This window comes from Phascolarctos cinereus, unplaced genomic scaffold (genome assembly GCF_003287225.1).
Source record: "Phascolarctos cinereus isolate Bilbo 61053 unplaced genomic scaffold, phaCin_HiC Scaffold_4;HRSCAF=312, whole genome shotgun sequence".
In the NCBI taxonomy this organism is placed as follows: Eukaryota; Metazoa; Chordata; class Mammalia; order Diprotodontia; family Phascolarctidae; genus Phascolarctos; species Phascolarctos cinereus.
The window spans coordinates 646,511,834-646,537,447 of NW_027555847.1; the positions used below are offsets into that span (position 1 = coordinate 646,511,834).

General features: G+C 44.3%; 1 protein-coding gene across 2 annotated transcripts in view; it reads right to left on the reverse strand.

Annotated features, from left to right (window-relative positions):
• Positions 1 to 989: 989 nt before the first annotated feature.
• Positions 990 to 25,614, reverse strand: part of GPR20 (G protein-coupled receptor 20) — a 44,355-nt gene continuing 19,730 nt past the window's right edge. For both annotated transcript variants that reach the window (XM_020980143.2, XM_020980144.2), the window contains exon 2: positions 990 to 7,943. In XM_020980143.2, coding sequence (XP_020835802.1) covers positions 6,876 to 7,943 — 1,068 coding nt within the window. In that variant the 3' untranslated portion in view covers positions 990 to 6,875. The remainder of the gene's footprint in view (positions 7,944 to 25,614) is intronic.

The following is a 25,614-nucleotide window of genomic DNA, read 5'->3' on the forward strand; positions in this document are numbered from 1 at the left end:
AATTAATGAAGCTTGGGCAGGCAGGAACTCCAGCACACCCTTAGACGGTGCATCCAGCCAGCAAGAATGAATGGGCTAGCTGTGTGACCCTGGGCAAGTCACTTAACCCCACTGCCTAGCCACAAAATAAAATTGAATTAAAAAATGAAATAAAGAATGAGTGCGCACTGGGTCCTACAGAGTAATTCCAATTTTGGGGACAGTAATGCCAGAGCCCTGGCAGATGTGAAATAAGTGGCACAATTCTGAGATCCCACTAGTCTCCAGATAGGGAAAGAGATCACTTACTGGACTGGGAAGGGGGACAATGGCTACACCACAAGAAAATCCAGAGCCAAAGCATCTAAGGATGTATGAGAGTGAGTCTGTGATGGCAATGATTCTCCCTGATCTAGCATTCTGTATTCGAAGGTCCCTTTCAGCTGACATTCGTATGGCATTGCATATGCTAAGGCGTGAGTGTTCTAACTGTGACACTGTAGAAACAGCCCTGGATTTGAGGTCAGAGGACCTGGGTCCAAACCCTGGTTCTGCTACTTATGTGACCTAATCTCAGATTTACCTTCTGTAAACTGAGGCGTTTGGACTATCCCTTCTAAACTCTAAATCTATGATGTCTTCTAGTTCTGACATCCTATGTTCTAAAGTCTTTCCTATCTATGACACGTGCCATGTATATGCAATTATGTCTGACTGCGCGTCTCTAAAAGCATTTAAGCATGCATGTATGTATGTATGCATGCACGTTTGTGGGTATATGTGAGGGTATGAGTCCCAGGACATAGGCAGATGTGTAGGAATGTTTGTGTGCCCACACCTATTTTGGAGTGTGTCCCATTGTGGGCTGCTCTCCTCTCTCTTCCACCTAGGGCCTCTCTGGGTCACCTCGACCTGGTCACATTCCAGGAACAACCTGCCGCTCTCCTGCCCGGTGGACCTGTCCAGAGCCCCAGAAGCAGAGGCCACTCAGTCAGAATAAACAGCTTTAATTCAGGACATCTCATTACAGGAATTGCTTACATCTGATATAAATATACATGACATTTTCTTCTACCAAAAAAAAAAGTTTGGGGATGGGGGGAGGGGTAGTGGTTTGCAGATAACTTACCACCTTCTGGCCTAGTGGACAGAGCACTGGCTGGCCTGGGCCTCTGGAGACCTGGGTTCTAGTTCTGACTATGCCACTGTGCTTGCTGTGATGCCCTCTAAAAATCACTTCCCTTTCTAGGCATCTGTTTCCTCTTTGGTAAAATGAAGTGTTTGATTCAACTCAACCAACATGACTTACTATGCTTACCATGGTGAGGGACTGTGCTAGGCACTGGGCACACACAGACAGGAACAAAATAGCCTTTGCTCTCAAGGAGATTACATTCTCCTAGGGGATAGAACCTGTACACAAATAGGTAAATACTACATATATACCAAGAAATGTAAAGCATTTTCAATAGGGAGAGAACACTAGGGCCTTCTATGGGACTTGGAGCTAGGGCCAAGCTTGGAAGGGAAGCAATGCAGGTATTCTACCAGCTGCAGGTTGGACTAGAATTCATATCTATTCATTGTCAGGATGTTTAGAGTGAGGTTCTTAGCCCCATTTTTGAGTGTCATGGAGCCTTTGGGAAGTCTGGTGACTTCCCAAATAATGGGTTTCAATGCATAAAATAAAATACATGGGAAACCAATTATATTGGAATAGGTATTAAATATCTATATCTATATCTATATCTATATCTATATCTATATCTATATCTATATCTATATCTATATCTATATCTATATCTATATCTATATCTATATCTATATCTATATCTATATCTATATCTATATCTATATCTATCTATCTATCTATCTATCTATTTATTTATTTAAACAGTTGATGGGCCCCAGATCAAGAATCCCTGGTTGATAACTTCTAGGGTTTCTTATAATTCTAATATTCTATGTTCTAATGTACTTTCCAGCTCCAAGCTTTTATATTCTATCATTCCATGTTTAATATCTCTTTTAGTTCCAATATTCTATGTTCTAAAATTCTATATTTTAAGGTTCTTCCCAAGTAAAAAAAAAAACCCAAAAAACTACTATCTAATATCCTGTGCTCTAAAGTTCTTTCCAGCTATATGATTATATATACATATACACAAGCACGCACACACATGTATATACACGTGCATACATATGTGGGTATGCATATGCATGTATATACATATACATGTATACATACATATGTATGTGTATGTTTGTGTATTTGATCTTCCATTCTATGTTCTAAAGTTACTACCAATTCTGATATTACCTGAATCTACAAGATTCCAGGTCCCAGAGTTATGGGGCTTTCACCTTGGACATCATAACCAACTTTGTCACATAGCCTCACCAACTTAGCTCCTTTGTCCCCCCCACCCCCTTGTCAATATATCTCAGCTAAACCCATTCACCAACAAGAATGGCCTTGCTCTGCGGAGGTGGGGGAGGTGGGGGACCCACATGAGGTAATGATAGAGACTAAACTTGGGGAAGGAATACCTAAAGCCTGAGTTCCTGGACTCTCATGAGGCCTGTGATCTGGCCTCCTAGAGAAAGCCCTAGTCAGCAGAGGAAAGGCTGTCTCACCCAGTCCAGACCTCATGTCCTAGCAAACTCTTTATCCTTACCCAGGCTCATATCATGGACCAGGAAGCAGATGCTCTTGATACTGAACTAGGACAGGTTTAAAGAGTCCTGATATTGGTCATGTAAGAGACCAGCCTGGAAGATATGAAGCAATCCAGGAGTACTGCTTGGAGGAGAAAGTGGAAGGTCACAAGGTAGAAGAATTTCCCCCTCTCCCTCTTTGTCCCAAAGTGCTCTTCCTCCACCTTCATTGATGGTCACTCTTCGGAAGGATCTAATACAGCACCCTCACTTACGTAAGAAGGGCCTGAAGCCCCAAAGGGAGGTGTGACTTGCCTGAGGTCACATGACAAATCACAAGCAGAGCCAGGCCTGGATGGGAGGAGCTCTCTGGGTCTTTTACTAGGGCAGATTCCTGCTCTTGGGCTCCTCCTCCTCCATCATCATCAATATCACCACTTTTCCTCATTCCTATGGAGTTGAGTCTTAGAGCTCAGGGAGCATTCAGCTCAGTGGCAGCATCTTTCCAGTTCAAAAGGCAATGCAGGTCCCACTCCCAACTCAGGATTCTCCTGGGGGCTCATTTTAGGTCTCAGGGACCCCCTAAATAAACATATCCAGGAGGATTCTCTGCTGCAGGGTCTGCTTGGGCAGTACTTCCATCAATGGAGAGCAGGAGAGTAAACTGTTGGCCAGGGTCACTTCCCTGATTCTGGCTCTGGATAGCTCTCCATTGTCTCTGACGTTCTTCTCCTGAAGACTGGAACACCAGGAGGAATCATCTCTCAGTGCCTCGAGTCACAGGGCTTTTCCAGGGAGGAAATGCAGGGTTAGACAGCCCCTCAAAGGCAGAGTCAGCTTTACAAGGAGAAGGAGTAGGTAGCCACCCTTCTGGTGTGAAGTGGGGGCTACTGGGGAAATCTCCCAGCCTCAGTGCAGGGAGAACATTCTGATCTGAGCACCTCAGGTGAAAAAGGATTCTTAGACACTTAAGATACTGGAATAGCCTTGAAGTCTTTAGACGGTCAGTCAACAAGCATTCGTGAAGTTGTTACTATGTGCCAGGCACTGTACTCAGTGCTCCAGGTACAAATAAAGGCAAAAACATGGTCCCTGCCTTCAAGGAGCTCCCATTCTAATGGAAGAAACTACATGCAAATAATCGTATATACAAGATAGATACAGTGCCAAGGAAGGTAATCTCAGAGGGTAAGCACCGCCAGTGGAGGAGGGGGCAAGCAGGGGCTGAGAAAGACCTCCTGCAGAAGGTGGGGTTTGAACCGAGTCTTAATGGAAAGCAGGAATGAAGGTGAGAAGAGGGAGCACTCCAGACACGGTGGACAGCCATCGCAAAGGCTTTGAGTTGGGAGGTGGGCTGTCCCATTTGAAGAAGAGCAAAGCACCTGAGCGCCCTGAGATGCAGGGGTGGGTATGGGGTAGACACCAAAACTAGGGAAGCAGGAACTGAAGAGGAGACACGGGTATTTCTAAATATGAACTCTGCGATGTCTCCATTTTGTCAAGGTCCAACCTTGCTCAGGAACTCAGAGGAAGAACACAGGATCACGGAACTTCAGTGCAGGAAGGGGTCCTAGACATTGTCTAGTCCGGTGTCCTCATTCTGCAGATGGGGAAGCTGAGGCCCTAATTTATGACATGCTGGTAGTAATTAGGACAGCCTGGATTTGAACCCAGGTCCTCTGTACCTCATACATGGTGTTATTTCCAATGCACAACACTACAAAGTCCGTTTCTGACCCAGGAGAAACTTCTAGAGAGGTCACCAAGTGAGTAGGATTTCTGGAGTAAGCTCCTAGGGCAAGACATTAGAACTCTCAAGAAATAGCTTTCGATAAACAGAACCATTGGTTTTTAGCGGGTAGGGCTGTGGCAAATTTAGGGGGGTTCAGCTGATGACCAATTCACTCCATAGTTTGAGTTTTGCTCCCAGGATTCTCTAGAGAGGCTACACAGACTAGGAGAGGGGTTTTGATCTTTTTGTTTTCTTTTGTCCTGGACCCTTGTGGAAGTCTGATGAAGCCTAATGACCCCATTACAAAATAACATAAAATGAATAAATTAAAATACACAGGATTACAAAAGAAACCAATTATATTAAAATAAAGATATAATTCTTCTCCCCATCCATATTCACCAGCCCTCTGAAGTCCACCCCTGTGGACTCCTTCAGGGTGAATATCTTTGGTCTGGATGTAGTAAAATGAGTATTAGATTCAGCGTCAGAAGACCTGGGTTTGTATTCTGGCTCTGACCTTTTAGCTGTGTGGCTGTGATACACAAGTCCCTCTACCTTGTTAAGCCTATGTTTCCTTGTCTGTAAAATGAAAGGGTTTGACTAAATCATCCTTAAGGTCCTTTCCAGCTCTAAATTCTATAAAAGACACATTTAGTGAGTGTGTCCCACGGCACTTCTTCCCTTCATCAAAGAAACGTGATTTTTTTGGGGGGCGGGGGTGGGGACAGAGTTCATAGGTGCAGAGGATAAAACTATCTAACATTCATACAGCATTTTAAATTTTGCAAAATACTCTACATATATTATCTCATATGTTCCTTACTACAACTCTGTGAGATCAGTGCTACTATTATCCTCATTTTGCAGATGAGAAAACACAGGCAGACAGAGGTTATATCTCTTGCCAAGGGTCATACAGCTAATGTTTGAGGCAGGATTTGAACTCAGATCTTTCGGACTCCAGATGCAGGACTCTATCTACTATACTGCTTCCATGCTATCTAAGACATGGCCTATCTAAGCTACAGCTCAAAGGCCATATTTGGGAAGGAGGCCTCCTCCTCCCTTCCAAAGTGCCCTCCACTTATACTTATACACTTATACAAAAGAGATGTCTCAGATCCGGGTTGAGCAGTTTCTTGATCACTTTCTGGGCTGAGACCTTACCATCAGTATAGGTGAAGCTCCCCCGGTTGAGTACAGTGTACCTGCTGGCTCTAAGATCCTCTGCACACCAAGCAGGTGGAGGTAAGTCAGAAGTTCTATCTGGAGACCCTACCTGGAATTCCCTCAGGGTCTTCCCTCTTTTTATTTGGGTGGGTAGAGGAGACATACATAGGAGACCCAGTCTGAGGGCTACCATCATCAGGCAGGACAGCCCCAATTGGAAGCTCATGCATAGGATGAAGGGAGGTGACCATGTTTAGTAGAAGGATCTCTTGGTTGGGAGCCAGGAGATCTGTGACCTTGGGCAGACCAATTCTCTGCATCTCAGTTTCCTCTTCTAAAAAAAATGGGGACGATTGTCATCATTGGTAACAATGAGCATTTATTAAGGACTTACTATGTTCCTGGCACTGTGCTAAGCCCTAGACAGGGTCCTTTTCCTGTCACCCTCCCAGCCTGTTATAAAGCTCAGATGATAGACTAGATGGGAAAGTATTTTTGAAAAGCTTCAAGTCCTGTGCCAATATGAGGCACAGGGAACATTTTTTATATATTCACCCTGAAGTGACCTTTTCTATCCCTCTCCATTTGATGCATCTGTTTTTCTTTTGTTTGCTCTCTTCTTACTTGGATTCAACTCCTTTCTCTTCTTCACACTTCCTCTACCTTCCCCCCCCCCATTCTCCCTTTCTTGTGCCCAAGGCCTATGAGGCCATAGGGAGACTGTCCCTAGAAACTGATTAACCAAGTAGGGAATGCCCAGAACTAAAGAGATATTTGCTAACTACTGGGTCCCCAGGAAACACTCTTAAGAATAGGATTAAGCAGCTACATCCCATGTCCATTTGCCCTGGCCAGATGTGTCTCTAAGTATCTGATGACCTTAGTTATCACAGGTTGCTCTCACCCTCTCTACTCCCCTATGAGGTAGGAAGGTCAGGCATTATTATCCCCATTTGATAGATGAGGAAACCAAGGCCCAGATAGCTGAAGGGACTTGTCCGAGGTCACACATGGAGGCAGAGGTGGAATATAGGTGGGTGCCCCACCCTGGAACCATCCTTAGGGTGTCATCAGAGTCCAAGTAGGGTCACAGGCTCCTGAGTTGGGAAGAGCATATCTGAGTTTTAACATGAGCTTAGAGTTTGTCTGGGTCAACCTTTTATTTCACAAATGAGGAAACTTTTCATCTCTAGATAAGCGGAAACTTGACTAAGGTCACACAGGTAGTCAGGAGCAGACTGAGAAGTCAAGGTCTGTGACTGCAATTTCAGGACTTTTTCTACGACACCTCATTCATGGTCTTGGGCTCTCCTACGATGCTCTAGCCCCCCGATTACACTTGGGGCCCGTCGGCCAAAGCTCGGGAGCAGGGAACGACGGCGTTGTGGATGGAGCCCTTGGAGGTCTTGTGCATGCTGATGACCTCCCCACTGGTCTGCTCTGGCTCGCTCCTGTGAAAGAGGCCCCGCACAGTGGCCTGGAAGCTGTTGGTCACAAAGCAGTAGACGATGGGATCCATGCAACTATTGAGGCTGCTGAGGGTGATGGTGACATGGTAGGCCACGAGATCCGCTTCTTTGGGGATGGCTTGGGGACGCAGAGAGACGGCCAGCTGGTGGGCATGAAATGGTGTGAAGCATACCAGAAAGATGACGAGCACAGTAAGGAGCAGCTGCACAGCACGCATTCGCCGCTCGCGGCTCTGATGCATGAGGTTGGGCTTGGACAGCGCACACATAATCCTCCCTGTGAAAAAGGTGATGACCACCAGAGGCAGGAAGTATTCAAAGACTGTCAAGGCAAAGAGGCGGCAGCAGGAGCCTCCCTGGACTGCTACAGAAAGGATGGAGAAGGTCACTACCACAGCAAAGACCCAGATGAAGACACAGATGCCTTTGGTACAGCTGGGGTTCCTCCATTTCCTCGAGGCCTCCAGCTGGACGATGGCTAGGTAACGGTCCACACAGATGCAGGTGAGGAAGAGGATGGAGCAATACATGTTGACAAAGTAGCTGAAGACATGCACAAGAGAGCACTTGAGGCAGTCTCGAGCCACATAGTAGATGATGAACCTCGTGGGCAGCGACAGGCCCACCAGCAGGTCTGTCACCACCAGGTTGATGGTGTAGATGATGGAGGTGGTCTTGGTCTTCGTGCGGAAGCAGAAGACATAGAGGGCTAGGCCATTGAGTGCCACACCGACTAGGAAGATGGTCCCATTGACAGCCAGCAGGGCCACCCACAGGCTGGGAAAGCTGTCGTGCAACTCCTTGTCCAAAAGTAAGAAAGCATGGAAGAACTGGTTTTCTCCCGTGCTGCTGTTGGCTGGGGTTGTGGCGTTGGGACTGGCAAGAAGGGAGGACTCCTCAGGGGAGGAGGATGGCATGATGGCGACTGACATCTGAAAGGAAAGTAAGGAAATGGATAGGAATGTGAACCCATGGGGCAGGGAACAGATATCCTGAACCTAGTACATGGCAAATGGGGTTTTGTTCCAGGATGCTGATTTCTTTTGGGGGGTGCTTCTTTAAGGACAAATATTGTCTAGCCTCTCAGTTTTCCTCCAGCCCATATGTGGCACAGCTGCCAACTCTTAGGACTCATTGCTGTCCTACCCCTCTCATAAGACTGCCTTCTCCTCCAACAAGTAACACTACTTTCTGGCTCAAACTTCGCCTCCCTGGCAACTGGTTTTGTCCATGGAAAAAAACTGGCAGCACCATTAAAAAACATTGTGTTAGAGCAGTTAAGATGCGAAAGTGGATAAAGCGCTGGCCCTGGAGTCAGGAGGACCTGAGTTCAAATCCAGCCTCAGACATTTATTAGCTATATGACCCTGGGCAAGTCACTTAACCCCAACTGCCTCAAAAAAAGAAGCATGATATCCAGCTGTTCCTTTTTTATAGAGGAGGACACTGAGGCCCAGAATATGGAAGTGAATTGTCCAAGGTCATCCAGAGAATCATTGGTGGAGGTGGGACGAAGATCCAGGCCTGATGGCTCCTAGTTCAATGAAAAAAAATATTCCAGTTATAGGCCTAGCAGTAAGGTACATAGGATCATAGGAGTTCCTTAAAAATCATGGGAAATCCAGTGTGGTGCATGGGATGGGGGGCAGGGTTTGAAATCAGTAAGACCTAGGTTCAAATATGACCTCTGAACCTCGCTGCCTCTGTGACCACAGGCAACTGGCTTAACTTCTTTAAGTCTTGATTTCTGCATCTGTGAAATGGAGATAATAGCACCCGCCTTCCTAGGTTCTTGTGAGGATCAAATGAGATCATATTTATTTAAAAAAACCAAACTTCTTTACTGACCCCAAAATCTATAGGAATGCCAGCTGTTATTATCCAATTCAATGCCATGATTTACGGATGAGGAAACTGAGGTACAAGGGATTTACCCAAAGTCATGTGACTATTCAACAGCAGAGCTGGTGTCTGAATCCACAGCCTGACCCCAAATGCTGGGCCTTTCCCATAATTACACAGCCTGGCTTGCTGCTACTGCTGGGAACCAAGTGTGGCAACTTGGCTTAAAACTCCCTTTTTTCCTGCCTCCAAAGCTTACAAGACATGTGACCTTGATCATGTATATCATCACTCTAAGCCTCAGTTTCCCTCTCTGTAAAATAGGGATAATAATTGCATTACCTCTCATTTGCTGGGAATGAATCTTGAAGTACCAGATAAATGGGACAATGTTATTTTTCTGTTGATTCATCCCACCCCACTCTGTTCAGTCCTTTTCTTTAGAACCATAAAATACTCTTAGGATTCTCTAGCATCATAAAATTCTCTAGAATCATAAAATACTCCACAGCATCTATTCCAATCCCTCAAAGGAATCCCCTTCCTAGCGTCCCAGGAGCCCAGTCTCTCATAAACCAACCCATCCCATTGTTAGACAGCTCTGATGGTCACCAAGCTCAGCCCCAGTTTGGCTTTCACTTGGCCACCAGTTAGCGGAGTGGGGAAAGTACTGGACCTTGAGATAGGAAGAGCTGAGGTCAGGTCCTGCCTTAGGTGCTTTCTCCTAGTGTGACCCTGAGCAAATTACATAAATCTTTGCCTGCCTCAGTTTCCTCATCTGCAAAATGTGGATGATAATAGAGTTGTTGTGAGAATCAAATGAGATCATAGTTGGAAAAAAGCTTTAAAGCACCATAGAAATACTATTACTGCTACTGGTTCTGCCCTCTGGGGCCAAGCAGAATAAGTGTATCTCTATCTATACCAAGTGGTGATACGATTTAAAATTCAAGCCCTCTCTATAACCCTGCCTCAAACTCCCATCACACATATTTCACAAGTCAGGAAACTGTGATCTCACAGGGATAGGGACTTGTCTAAGGTCACACAGCTTTTCGGGGTCAAAATGAGACTATAACTCAGGGCAATGACCATTCTGTTGTACTCTGCCCTGGTTGGGCCATGTGGAATATTATGTTCACTTCTGGGTGCCATGTTTTAGGAGGGACATTGACAAACTGGAATCAGTCCAGAGAAGCAAGATCGGGATGGGGAGGGGACTGGAAACCATGCCATACAAGGATAACTTGAAGGAACTAAGAGTGTGTAGCCTTAATAAGGAAAGAAATAGGAGAGAAACAATAGGGATAGCAATATTCTTGTACCTGAAAGGCTGGGAGGAAGAAGAAGAAGGATTAGGATTATTCTGCCTGGCCTCAGAGGGGAGAAATAGGAGCAGTGGGGAGAAGTAATACTGAGTCAGATTCTCCTTTTCAATTTAATTCAATTCAACAAGTGTTCATAGCAATCATTTCTGTTTTGGCCAGAAATCCTGAGGGTCTTCCCCTCCCAGATTGATTTTTTTAAAAAATTAATTTTGATTAAGTAAAAGAGGCCACTCTCTCATTTCTTACCTAGCTTTAATCACTGAATGGACTCTGCCTCAGTCAAGCTGAGACCCGTTAAAGACCTTGGCTTAAAAAGGCCAAGGTCTCCCACTCCATCCAGGGCCATCTCCACTTGTCCTAATCTATATTTTGCCACTGGATCTAGATGTCTCTGGAGGAGAAAGCGAGGCTGGTGACTTCGCACAGCCCTCCCTCACTTAAGTCCAATTCGCTTGCATATCATGGCATCACTTTCCTGATGCCATGGTCCTCTTTGAGAACGAAGGACAAACAAGAGCATTAAGCAGCTACTACAGGCACTGAGTGGCTAAGGTGCTGGGCACACTTGTAGGGGATACCTCTCAGTGCCCCCAGAGAGGATTCTTGTTCGGGTAAGGCTCAGACCAGGTGCCCTGTGAGCTCTCTTTTCACTCTCAGATTCTGTGAGAGATTCACCACTCCCTAGCCAAGGTTGTCCAAAGGGGCAGCCATGACTAGGGCTGAGGATTGTACAAAGGGGCAGAGCAGACCTCTCCCAGATTCCGAGCAAACCTAGTCAGATGGAATGAGAGCCTCAGCTGAGAAGAATCCGGGGCCATGTTCCCAGGCAGCCTGGGTGTCATTCAAATAAACACCAGGGTTTACATCTCCTGGCCCCCACCCCCTGGGCCTGAATCCCTGCAGCAGCTGGGCCTGAGGATTGTCCAGTTCCTTTTTACTTCTCCTGGACCCTCCCACACTCCCCAGAGTCTCTGCCTCCTGCCCGGGAATGGCTTTGAGCTCTGTTTACGTTGCTGCCTGGTGGTGTTTAAGCTCCCTCCTGTGATCGCTTCTTTTATTTATAAACCAAGGGTTAAATCAGAGCCTTCGTTGCTGCAGGGACCTGGCTGGCTTAGCTCAGCCAAATAAGGAGTTTTCTTGCTTTTTCGGGGAGAAATCACAGAGGATGCTGGGCAAAGAGTGAAACCAGGATCTCCCCTGCCTTCCTCCCAGGAAAGACTGGTTGGGCAGGGGGAGGAAGGGAGGCAAATTGCCTAAAGAGGCAGCCCTGGTGGCCCCTCTGCTTTCCCCAGGTGGGTGGTCTGGGAGCAGCATAGAATCTTAGATTTGGAAGGGACCTCACAGGGTATCACCTACAACATTATCGACAAGGATCAATACCAGTCTTTGTTTGAAGACCTCTTCAGGAAATTCACCACCTCTCTGAGGCAGTCCATTCCATAGAAAGACTTTATTGAGAGGGGAATGAAGAAGGTGAGGGAGAGGTAAGCGGGGTGGGGAATTTCATCCTTTCCCAAAGAGGGTGGAGGTCAGCTTTAGTGCCATTTCTTTTGGAAAACATCTCTGGACTCTCTGAAAACCCGGACTGGAATTCTATTCTGGACATGTGACTTTGTAATTAGCCACCTCTTAGCGTTGCCTAGGGGAACAGTGGAGTTCATGAATGAGAAAGTGTTTTGGAAATAGGAGAGCTACATATAAGAGGGAGTCTGCTGGAGTGGATGAAGTTGGGTCTTAGAGCCGGAAGACTTTGGATTTAAGTCCCAGCTGCCTCTGAAATGTTATAGCTGTGGGACCTCTCAATGCCCCCAGGCCAATTCTCTCTCAGTTACTGAGCAGTTGCTGGTCTGCTTTGACACAGAGTCTTTTCTTCATTGGGAGTTTCTTGGATCGTGGGTCCAGTCAAAAATGAGGAGCAAGGTGGTTGGAGTTGTCTAATGGAAGTCCTGGCTTGAATCTGAGTCCCGCTACTTACTAACTGTGGCCTTAGACAATTTCCCTTAACTTATCCGGGCCACAGTTTCCTCTCTAGACAGTCCATCCCAGCAATTGTTATTGCTATTGTCATTGTTCTTATTTTCATATCATTCCCTTGCTGAAGAACCTACAGGGGCTCCCTATTTCCTAATCCATCAAGTCCAAGCTCTTCATTTTGACATTCAAGTTCCTCCGTGGTCTGACCTCAGCCAACCTATCTCTCTTTATGTCTCACAATGTCTCTACAAGGATATTTTTTTTTGTTTGTTTTTGTTTGTTTTGTTTTGTTTTTGCAAGGTAATTGGAATTGAGTGACTTGCCCAGGGTCACACAGCTAATAAATGTCAAATGTCTGGTCTGGGACTGGATTTGAACTCAGGTCCTCCTGACTCCAAGGCTGGTGCTCTATCCACTATACCACACCTAGCTGCCCCTCTACAAGGATATTGGACTCTAGGCAGGCCCATCTTGTCTCCTGAAACTAATAAGCTCATTTCTAACCTCTGGGCTTTTAATCATGCTGTTCCCTGGACCTCAGTTTCATCTTCTGTAAGTTGAAGTTGGGGGTGTGTATAGAATATGTAATCTTTGTGGTCCCTTCCAGATCTTATATAGTCACCCTTCCACATGGCAGGGTTTAGGGGCATGGCACACTCACAATCTAGAAAATCTGTATAAAATTTTTTGCCCTTCCCTTTGTACCAGAGAAGTGTAAATTATTATGGTATTAAAAGATAAAACATGTTGATATATACAATACAATGTCCATATATTTTATGTATTTCTGAGTTTCTAAATGTTTTCTGTGTCATCTGGCCTTTGCATGATGCCTGCGGCTTCTGCAAAACTCCCCCCAAATTCCCATTTAAATTCTTAACGCAAACCTGAGATATAGAGAAACGTTGATGGGGAAAGTTGCAATGTGAAGGGATACCTGTATTCTATTACAATACTTAATTCCCCCTTTCCTCCAAATCATCTCTCACCTCTTCTTCAAGGCCCAGTTTAAACTCACTTCCCCCCCAAAATCTTCCCAGATTAACCCTGGCCCACAAAGTGATCCTTCCATTCCTTGGAATTATCTAGTCAGTTATCCACCTCTTACATTTGTTGACATATTGTTTTGAATTTATCTCTTTTCTTCTCAGTTCCACTGACAAGTCCCCAGAGACAGGGACCATATCTTCTCCATGCATACACAATTTAATTTGATTTTTTAATCTGTGTCTTATTCCCCAAATAGAATATAAGCTTCATGAAGACAAGGACCTCAACTTCCTAAACTTTCTATCACCCTCAGCACCAAGACTGGAGCTCTGCATTGAGTAGGTGATTGAGAAACGTCTGTTGAATGAATGAACAGACATTTACTGAGAACCTTGATGTGCTCGATAAATGACAAAAGAGGTTCACAGACTCATAGAATGTCATTAAAGATCTTGGAAAACACCTCATGAAACCCTCTTATTTTACAGAGGGGGAAACTGGGGGTCAAAGAACAAAGACTTGCCCCAAATCACCTGGCTAGCTGTCTGTGGCCAAGCCAGGCAAGACGATTAAGTAGGAGAGCTCTCTCTCTCTCTCTGTCTCTCTGACCATTACTGTACTGCCTGCCATGCCACCAAAGAATCGACAGTTTCCCTGAGGGTGTAACACGGATGTGGATAAATACCTGTGTAGAATGTCAGATTCTCCTTTCCTTTAAACTAGGCCTTGGAAGGAAAGGAGAGACCCAGAGAAAGAAAATCTGCAGGTGGAAAGAAATCATGAAGAGTTTGTTGGATTAAAAAAAAAAAGAAAAAGACAAATCTTTCCCAGTCACTTTGCTGAGCCTTGACCCGGGTGAGAGATTGATTTCTGATATTGATATTAGATACTGATCCTGATGACGAGCAATACTAACCAGGGTCCCAGACTGAGCCCTGACTCCAGACCTAGTCCTGACCTCAATCAAAGACTGAACCTTAACATGACCATAGCTCCACAGACTGAGGAGCCCTGATGTTGATATGAAGGGGAAGAGGAGGAAAAAAGCATTTGTTAAACACTTGTAAGTACTGTGGACAGCTAGGTGGCACAGTGGATAGGGCACCAGGCCTGGAGGCAGGAAACTCATCTTTCTGAGTTCAGATCTGGCCCCAGACACTTACCAACTGTGTGACCCTGGGAAAGTCACATAACCCTGTTTGCCTCCGTTCCTCATCTGTAAAATGAGCTAGAGAAGGAAATGGCAAACCACTACAGTATCTTTGCCAAGAAATGGGGTCATGAAGAGTCAGGTACTACAATGACATATAAGGGTTTTACAAATATTACCTCATTTGATCTTCACAACAATCCTGGAAGGCAGGTGCTATTATCCTTTTTTTTTTTTTTAAAGGCAATTGGGGTTAAGTGACTTGCCCAGGGTCACACAGCTAGTAAGTGTCATGTGTTTGGTCTGAGGCCTGATTTGAACTCAGGTCCTCCTGACTTCAGGTCTGAGGCTCTATCTACTGTGCCACCTAGCTGCCCCTGGCAGGTGCTATTATCATTCTTATTTTACAACTGAAACAGGCAGAAGTCAAGTGACTTTCCCAGGGGTCACAAAACTAGTGAGTGTCTGAGGCCAGATTTGAACTCAGGCATTCCTGGTTACAGACCTCGGGTTCTATCTCTGTTCCACTTAGCTGCCTGTAAAAGGCAGAGCCTTTAACCAGTCACAGACTGAACCCTAACACGGACCAAATGAAGCCCAGCCTCTCTCTGTCTTCATCTCTCTGCATCTTCCTCTATGGGTATCTCTCCCTGTACATCTCTCTGAGTTTCTGCCTCTCTCTCTCTGTGTATCGCCCTCTGTGTGTCTCTCTCTTCTGCCCTCCCTTCCCAAGTCTCTAAATATAGCCTTGGTATTGGCACTTGGGGAAAGTAAAAAGGGAACTTGCCATCTCGCTGTTGGGAGTCCAGCACGGCTTCCCAGGCGCTTGGCTGCTCGCCAAAGCTTGTCTGAGATTTGTGATGTGTTAGAAATGCCTCTTCTCCACGGTCTTCACCAGCCCCCCTCCCTTTCTGGGGCAGTTTCTCTCAATTTTAGAGTGCGGCTAATGAAGATAGTCCAATGCCCTCATTTTACAATTGAGGATACTAAGTCCCCTTCATATCAATGTCAGGGCTCCTCAGTCTGTGGAGCCGTGGTCAAAGTTAAGGTTCAATCTTTGCGGTCAGGACTAGGTCTGGAATCAGGGCTCAGTCTGGGACCATGGTTAATATTGCTTGTCATCGGGATCAGGATCTGATATCAAGAACAGAAATCAACCTCTCACCAGGCTCAAGGCTCAGCTAAGTGACTGGGAAAGATTTGTCTTTTTTTTTTTAATTCAACAAACACTTCATGACTGCTTTCCATCTGCAGATTTTCTTTCTCTGGGTCTCTCCTTTCCTTTCAAGCCCCAGTTTAAAGGAAAGGAGAATCTGACCTAACCAACCATGTGGGGCCATCTCCAGTCATCCTGATCTATATCTTGCCACTGGACCCAGATGGCTTCAGAGGAAAAAGTGAGGCTGGTGACTTTGCGCAGCCCTGCCTCACTTAAATCCAATTCGCTTGCGAGTCATGGCATCACCTTCCTGATGTCACGGTCCTCTTTGAGAATGAAGGACAAAGAACAACAACCCACCAACCAACCAACCATAAAGAATTTTAAGAAGCTTGAGTGACATGAGAGGGAAGAGAACAGGAGAGTTGGGGGAATCCCCCAGTCTGAAAAGGACGGCCAAGACCTGTTGTAAAGGACGACTTAGTCTTAAGAGGGGACACAGCTTCTGACCTCAAGGCGTTCTGGTCTGAAGAAGGGACACAGCCCTTGGGCTATGGGAGAAATTCTGCCCCAGTTCTCAGGGAGCCCCTCCACTATCTCTGAGTGCAATGGTCATCTCCAACTAGATGTTTCACCATCTCAGCATATCCAGAACTAAACTCATCATCTTCCCCACCAAACCTGACCCTTCTTCTAATTTCTCTGCCTTACTATAATAGAGGAGAGACAGCACAACATAGAGTGCTGAGCTTGCAGTTAGGAAGACTCCTGACTTTTATCTTAACAACTTGTATGATTCTGAGCTTTCATTCTGTCCTCTGTAATGAGAAGGTTAGATTAGGTAGACTCTAGGACCATCCTCTTTCAGCCCTAAACTCATCACTCTATGCACCCAGGATCCTAGAATACTCTCAGTGACCCATGCCTCACAGTCTTTGAATCTTTCCTCTTCCTCACTCCCTATATCCAATTAGTCACTAAGTAGAAGAAAGGTGGTGAGTTAGAAAGATCACTGATTGTGGAGTCAGAAAACCTGGGTTCAAATTCTGACTACACCACTTCCTCCCTGTGTGATGTTGGGCAAGTCACAATCTTTCTGAGATTGGTACAAGAGGAATTTCCTCATCTGTAAAGTGAGGGGATTGGATTCTATGGCCTCTAAGGTTCTTTCTAGTTCTAAATCTATGACCCTATGACCCTATTACACTGTACTGTATATTTTTTGGACCTGTGAATTCATTGCTGTGTGGAGCTCCCTGGTGAAGAAATGTCCCCCTCCCCCCATGAATGCAGATCTGCAACCATTTGGTCTACATATTACGGTCTTAGAGAATTGGCTAGGGCACTGGAATACTTACCCTATTACAAAGCCAGTATGTTTTAGAAGGGGGACTCAAGCCTTCTACTCACAAGGCCATGTCTCATTTGTCTCATACTATTCTTGTATGTATGTTATATCCTCTTACCCTATTGTACCGTTAGTTCCTTGGAGGGAAAGATAGTGTCCTTTATCATCATTGTCTTCCCAGTAGTAGGGACAGTGATTTGTACCTAAAAGCTAAGTTGTTTTTCAGTTATGCCTGATTCTCTGTGACCCCATTTGGGGTTTTCTTGTCAGAGGTATTGGACTGGTTTGCCATTTCCTTCTCTGGCTCATTTTACTGAGGAACTGAGACAAACAGGGTTAAGTGACTTGCCCAGGGTCATATAGTTAGTAAGTGACTGAGGTCAGATTTGAACTCATGAAGTTGAATCTTTCTAGTTCCAAGCCTAGTGCTCTATCCACTATGCCCCCTAGCTGCCTAATTTGTACCTAATACACACTCAACAAATATTTTTGAATAGACTAGATGATAAAGGGATGGGATGGGATGGGATGAAAGAAGAGAGAAGAGAGCCCAAAGGGAAACATCTAAAATGGGAGCTATTGTCCCTTCTCTCAAAGATACCCTAGTCCAGGGATACAGAACCTGTGGCCTTGAGGCCTACATGTGGCCTTCTAGGTCCTTGGGTGCAGCCTTTAGGATGAGTCCAAGTTTAGAGAACACATCCTTTTATTAAAGGGATTTGTTCTGTGAAGTTTGGATTCAGTCAAAGGGCCGCACTTGAGGACCTAGAGGGCCACATGTGGCCTCAAGGCCACAGGTTCCCCAGTCCTGGACTAGTCTGATCAGAGAAAACACAGCCTCTGCCTTTAGGACTTCTCACAACTCAGATGGGACCCAAGTCCCTTTCTGGTTTCCCAAAGTGCCCACGCAGCCTTGTTGAAAGAGAAAAGTCAGAGCTGGTGGCTTGGGGCCAGTTGGCCATGGGCCCAGCCAAGGAATAGGCTGATTCCATGGTTCCTAAAGCGCCCAACATATTGTTGGTGCTCCCTGATGCAAATATAGCCTAGGGTAAACAAATTTCAAGCAGGGGCTCTGGTTGGCCCCTACCCAGGACTTCCCAGTAAGAGCATTAGGAAGGATTGGAAGACCACATGGCCTGGGCTGTGGAGTGCCAAGAAGGTCTTCCTGGCCCTAAATACTTACCCTCTAAAGGAAAGAGCTCTATTCCTGCCTAGATCACTAACTTGCTGTATGACCTTCAGCAAATCACCTCTCTGGGCCTCAGTTTCCACATCTATAAAAGGAAGGGGTTAGATTGGAAGATCTCTAAATTCCCTTCCAGCCTAATATTGTATCAGTCCATGAGAAACTCCTTCCCACAGAGATGTTGGGGACTAAATGTACTCCCTTCTCCAGGGATATTAGTATTTTGTTAGGGGGGTATGGGAAAGATAATGTTTAACCCACAGGGAAAAAAGCATGAGTGATAAAATTTCAAGAAGAATGGTAGACTTTACTAAGCAAATATTCTCATAGCCCAGAAGCCTCTAAATTTGTTGCCAATAACCCAATAGCCAGGAGCTGAACTGGGATATTTAAAAAGTGCTCCTGAAGTACCCAAACAAAACATTTTATGTCCTTTTTTCTCTCTAGTACAAGACCTCAGTGCCTTCCAAAAAGCACCAACAATATGCTGGGTACTTTATAGATTGGTCTACTCTCTGTGCCATTGGATAACTCTTCCATGCTGCAAATTCTCTTCTCTCCTCTGGAAAAGTGTTTGGGGAGGGGGGCACTTTGGGAAATTGGTAAGGGGATGACTCAGGTCCCAACTGGGTTGTAAGATATCTGAAGGATGGGGGGGTGTCCCCCCCCCTTAAGTCTTAATCCCTCTCAAACTCTCATACCCTCCTTTGGTATAAATCCTAGAATTGCAGGATGTCGGAAGCTGGAAGTTCTCTTGGGACATAGAACACAGAATGTCAGAGATGGAAGATTCCTCATAATATATGGCTAGAGATCAAAGGAACCTTAGAACACAGAATCTAGAATTTAGTGTGGAAAGAGACTTAGAACCTAAAATTTTAGACAGTAAAGGAATATTAAAACATAAAACGTCAGAGTTGGAAGGAACCTCAGAATATTAGGAATAACCTTAGAATGTCAGGACTGAATGAGCTCTTAGTGGTCATTTAAGTCCCAATGCCCTCATTTTACAGTTGAGGATACTAAGTCCCAAAGAAGAAAACTGATTGATTAAGGTCACACAGCCAGTTAGTGGCAAAGCCAGGACAAAACACTTTTAGGAGAACTAGATCCTAGTCCAATCTCTGCCTCTTCCTAAGAAATGTGACCCTGAACCAGCCACCTCATTTGTTCAAGCCTTAGTTTTCTCATTTGTGAAATGGGGATAATGAGAAGGAAAGGAAAATGGCAAATGCTGGAGGGGCTATGGGAAAACAGGTGCATGAATGCACTGTGATCTTAATCCAACCACTCTGGAAAGCAATTTGGAATTCTACCCCCAAAGCTATTGAACTGTGTATACCCTTCAGCCCAGGAATACCTAGAGTTATACCCCAAAGAGATCAAAGAAAGAGGAAAAAATATACGTACAAAAATATTCATAGCAGCTTTTCCCCCCCAGTGGTAAAGAATTGGAAACCAAGGGGATGCCCATCCATTGGGGCATGGCTAAACAAGTTATGGCATATAAATGTGATAGAATACAACAATTCTGTAAGAAATGATGATGATGGTTTCAGAAAAACCTGGGAAGACTCATGTGAACTGATGCAAAGGGAAGTGACCAGGACCAAGAGAACAATTTATACAATAACAGCAATATTGCAAAGCTAATCAACTTCAAAAGACTTAGGAACTTGGATCAACACAATGACCAATAACAATTCCAGAGGACTTATGATGAAACATACTATCTACCTCCAGATGGAGAGCTGATGGACTCTGGAGTGGAAATTCAACCATATTTGCTTCTCTTTCTTGCTTTTTCTTTTTTTCTTCTTTTAAAAAAAATGTATTTAATATGGGAATTTGTTTTGCACCACTATACATGTTTGTAATGAGTTTTGTTTTTCTTGCCTTCTCAGTGGATGGAGAGGGGGAAAAGATCTCAGAACAGAAAATAAATTAAAAGTGAATTTCTTTTTTTTAAAAAAAGAAGTATTTTTTTTGTTTATTTTTGTCTTGGCAATGGGGTTAAGTGACTTGCCCAGGGTCACACAGCTAGTATGTGCTATGTGTCTGAGGCCAGATTTGAACTCAGGTCCTCCTGAATCCAGGGCTGGTGCTCCATCCACTGCGCCATCTAGCTGCCCCAAGAAGGATGTTTTGAGAGGAGCATTTCAGGTGCCAGCACTTGTGCACCTAGAGGTCTCAGGTTCTTCCCCATGTCACCACCCCTGGTTCAAAGTCTAGTCATCGTTCGAGCTCTGGAATCAGGAAAAGGCAAGACTGGACAGATGAGTCTCCCATAGCAAGCGGGACAGACTTATATAAAAAGTAAATACTTCTTAACAATCTTACAACACGAGAGGCTGCTCTAGACAAAGACAAGGAGTCAGGAGGAGGGAGGGCAGGAGGGAAGAAAGCAGAATATAATGTGACTATTTAGACTCTATAGTGTAATGTAGTCTATTGTAAAGAGTGCTGGACTTTGATGAGAGGAACTCTGGTTCTGATATTTAGTAGCTATGACCCCTGGGTAGGTTGCAGAACCTCTCTGAGCCTCAGTTTCCTCATCTATAAAATGGGGCAACAATAATTTGAGCTATCTTATAGAGTTTTTGTGAAGAAAGTGCTTTCAATAGATGTACAAATGCATAGAAATGTGAGTTATTATTACTACTTTATAAGAGAATCTCAGAACTAGAAGGGACCTCAGAAGCATATGGTCCAAGGTCCTCTCCACGATGTCACTGACAAGTCACCCAACCTTTTCCCCTCCCTCTTTCTTTTCCCCTCTCCCTTCTCCATTCCCACCTCTGATTATCTTTCTCTGTCTAGTGGCACAACGTGCCCTTGGATGTGAAATCAGAGGACCTGGTTTCCAGATTCAGTTCTGTTTCTGGATTTGATTCATAACCTTGGGCAATTCACTTCCTCATCCTGAGTCTCAACTTCTCCCCCATCAAATGGAGGGAATAGTCCTCAACCATCTTCCAGAGTTGCTGCATGTAAGGAACTATACAGGTGATGTATGAGAAAGGGTCTTGAAAAGTACAAAGCCCAAAACAAATGTGAAGGATTATTATTCTTGTAATGACCTGAAATGTTTATCTGTAACCAGGAGCTCATCCAAGAAGAAAACACAAACAGGCACAGAATCACCAGAATCAAAGGTCTGCATGCTACGATTGGAGGGTAATGGTTGTCTCCTTCCTTCTTTTTAAAAAGAGGCCTTAGAACATAGGTGTCAAATATGAGGCTCCCATGCCACTCCTGAGTATCCTGAACCAGATTAAAATGTAATTGGGAAATGTTTAACAAAAGAAATAAAAACACAAGAAAGCACAGATAATTTTAATATGTGGTTTTCTAGTATGTGGGCAGTTAGGTGGCACAGTGGATAGAGTGCTGGGCCTGGAGTCAGGAAGACCTGACTTCAAATCTGACCTCAGATACTCAGTAGCTGTGTGACCCTGGGTAAGTCACTTAACCTTGTTTGCCTCAGTTTCCTCTTCTATAAAATGAGCTGGAAAAGGAAGTGACAAACCACTCTAGGATCTTTGTCAAGAAAACCCCAAGTGGATCACCAAGAGTTGGACATGACTGAAATATTGGCAGATTTAATTAGCAATTCTTCCTTAATAGATCCTGCCCCACTCCCTCCCCCAAGGTTAACAGTGACCTCAAGGTATTCCAGAGCCTGGGGTCTTTTCCCCCTTGAGGACTTATATTCCATTCCTCCACACAACTGAACTGGTCTTTAAAAGTTTGTTTTGAGAGTTCCTTATGTCCAGAAAGGCTAGTTAGAGATCTGACTTACCTGGCACTAAGGTACTGAGGGACACTGTGAGACAGTGGTAAGCTGGATTAGAAGTGAGAGGATCTGGGTTTGAAAATCCCAGGATCACTACTTGCATGCCCTACTTAGGCCAAAGAGCAGGGACTGGAACCTTAGGCCCTCTACACCAAATGCAGCATTTGGTCCAGCTCAGTGAGGTAAATAAAGAAATAATCCCATTTGTTTAGATGGGGTTGCCATGGAGATACTGGGGTGCTGGCCCACTAAGTCACGGGCAGAGATGATACTGACATACTATGTGGAATGGTATTTATTTCCTTGGCCTGTTGAACCAGCTACTGAGAAAGACACCATCATCTTTCATCTCTGGGCTACTGAGACACAGCTCCGTCCTTTGCTTTGAACGTCTTGGGGTGTGTGGGGATATATTTTAAATCTGACGCAGGGTCAAGGTGTCCAGTTGGGAGCATGTGGAGGCCTTACTTCCTATTGGTTATTCCTGCCAGCTTACCTGGAGATCAGTGACTTTCTCCTCCCAGAAAGGCCTTATACTCAGAGAGTTGGGGATGTGTGAATCGGGACAGGGGAGGAGAGGGAAAAAGGAGATGGATCATAGGACTTAGAGCTAGAAGGAAACTTACAGATGATCTAAACCAATTCTCTTACTTTACAGAGGAAGAAACTGCTGACAAGTGACTTGCTCAAGGTCATGGGACTAATAAATAGCATAAGTAGTCTTGGACCTGAGGGTTGCCAGGGAAGGGATTTTATAAGTTGCCATGTGTGGGAGCATCTAAGGGTCCTAATCTTTATCAGGAAAGGCAGGAGAAAGCCAAGAAAACAAGCCTCCTGGAGTCAAATAGTCCTCATAACTCAGTATTGACTCATGCTTTGCAGCTTTGGAAAGGGATGGGGTCTATGCCTGGTGAGAAGACATTAAGGGCTGACATTACATTCCTGAAAAGGACCAGAATTTTGGTTGGATCAGAATACTCCTGGCTATGAGCCTCGGTATTTTTGTTGCTGCCTCCTATACAATATTATGAACTTCTGTCCCTAGTTCTTCAGTTACTCTATCTACCAGATCTAATCCCTTAAATCCATTCATCACTTGTACTACATGTTCATAAGGGATGTTATTTAGGTCATATCTATATGATCTAATGGTCTTTCCTACTTTCTTCAACTTAAGTCTGAATTTTGCAATAAGTTCACGATCTGAGCCACAGTCAGCTCCAGGTCTTGTTTTAACTGACTGTATAGATCTTTTCCACCTTTGGCTGCAAAGTATATAATCAGTCTGATTTCGATATTGACCATCTGGTGATGTCCATGTGTAGAGTTGCCTTTTGGGTTATTGGAAAAGAAATCTCTTCAAGAAATTAGAGATATTAAGGGGACATTTCATGTAAAAATGGGCATGATAGAAAACAAAAATGGTAGAGAACAGAAGTAGAAGAGATTAAGAAGTGGCAAGAATACACAAAAGAACTATATGAGAAAGATCTTAACATCATGGATAACCACGATGATGTAATTACTGATCTAGAGCCAGACATCCCAGAAATGAAGTCAAGAAGCATTGTTAGCAATAAGGCTCGTAGAGGGGATGGAATTTTAGTTGAACACTTGAAAATTTTAGAAGATGATACTGTTAAAGTACTACATTCAACAGGCTAGCAAATTTGGAAAACTCATCAGTGGTCACTGTATTGGAAAAGATCAGTTTATGTCCCAGTCATAAAGAAGGGCTATGCTGAGGACTGTTCAAATTACCTAATAATTGTGCTCATTTCACACACCAGCAAGGTTATGCTTAAGATGCAGGCTTAAGATGCAGGCTAGGCTTTAGCAACATGTGAAATGAGAACTATCAGAGGAACAGGCTGGTTTTCGAAGAGACAGAGGAACTAGAGACCAAATGGCCAATATTTGCTGGATTATGGAGAAAGCAAGAGAGTTCCATGAAAACATCTACTTCTGCTTCATCGACTACATGAGAGCCTGTGGGCAGCTAAGTGGTGCAGTGGATAGAGTGTGGGCTCTGGAGTCGGGAAGACTCATGTCCCTGAGTTCAAATCTGGCCTCAGACACTTACTAGCTGTGTGACCTGGCCAAGTCACTTAACCCTGTTTGCCTCTGTTTCCTAATCTGTAAAATGAGCTGGAAAAGGAAATAGCAAACCACTCTAGCATCTTTGCCAAGACAATCCCAAATAGAGTCACAAAGAGACCCAACTGGAAACAACTGAACAACAAAAACAGCCTTTGTGTGAATCACAACAAAAATGTGGCAAGTACTCAAAGAGATGAGAGTACCAGATCATCTTACTTGTCTCCTAAAGAACTGAATGTGGGCCAAGAAGCAACAGTTACAACCAAAAATCCAACAACTGACTGATTTAAGATTAGAAAAGGAGTACAAGACTGTGTGTTGTCATCATGCGAAATGCCAGCCTGGATGGATGAAAAGCTGGAATTAAGGTTGCCAGGAGAAATACCAACAATCTCAGATGTGCAGATGATATCAGTCTGACAGCAGAAAGGGAAAAAAAAATTAAGACATCTCTTGATGAGGGTGAAAGACGAGATTGTTAAAGCTGACTTGAAGTTTAACATAAACAAATTAAGTTCTTGGCAACTGGTCCCATCACTGATCCTGGCAAACAGAGGGAGAAGAAATGGAAGTAGTGTCGGATTTTATATTCTTGGGCTCAAAGATCACTGCAGATGGTGACTGCAGCCATGAGATTAAAAGGTAGCTTGCTCCTTGGAAGGAAAGCTATGGCAAATCTGGACAGCATACTAAAAAGCAGAGACATCACTTTCCTGACAAAAGTCTATATAGTCAAAGCTATGGTTTTACCAAGTAGCAATGTAAGGCCGTGAAAGTTGGACCGTAAGGGAAGCTGAGCACTTCAGAATTGAGGCTTTCAAATCATGGTGCTAGAGAAGGCTCTTGAGAGTCCCTTGGACAGCAAGGAGATCAAATCAGTCAATACTTAAAGAAATTAATTCAGACTATTCATTGGAAGATCAAATACTGAAGCTGAAGCTTAAATACTTTGCTCATGTGACAAGAAGATGGTACTCATTGGAAAAGACCTTGATGTTAGGAAAGACTGAAGGCAAAAAGAGAAAGGGATGGCAGAGGGTGAGATGGATAGTGTCATGGAAACAACAAACACGGATAGACTCTGAAAAAAATGGAGGATAGAAGGGCCTGATGCACAACTGAACAACAAAATGAGCCTTGATGGTCTTCTAAAGAAGTATGCTATCTGTCTTCAGTACGCTTCTCCTTTTTCCTTTTCCTTTTTACACCTCTCACTGGTACCACCTCTCTATGGTGCCCAGGACCCTTACATAAGATGACAAAACCTCCCTATTTTTTTTTTTACAAAACACTTTCATATATATGATTTTATAGCAACCCTATAAGGTAGACAGAGAAATATTATTATTCCCATTTTACAGATGAAGAAACACAAGCCCAGATGGATACTGACTTTCCCAGGACCATATGACTATAATTGGCAGAATCTGTACTCAGAAGTAAGTCTCCTGAAAGAGCAGCAGGATGATCACTGCACACACACACACACACACACACACACACACACACACACGCATACACACTCTTTTTGTTTTCTATATACTTCACGCAGCCTCAGATTGCACTGACTTCTTGGATTGCCATATCACACTGTTGATTAAAATTGACCTCAGAATCCAAGATGAGTACAGCATTGAGCAGCAACCACATTGTAAAACATTTTCTAAACTATGAAGTGCTATGTGAATGTCAGCTAGGAATATTTCATCCAATATTAATTAGTAATAATG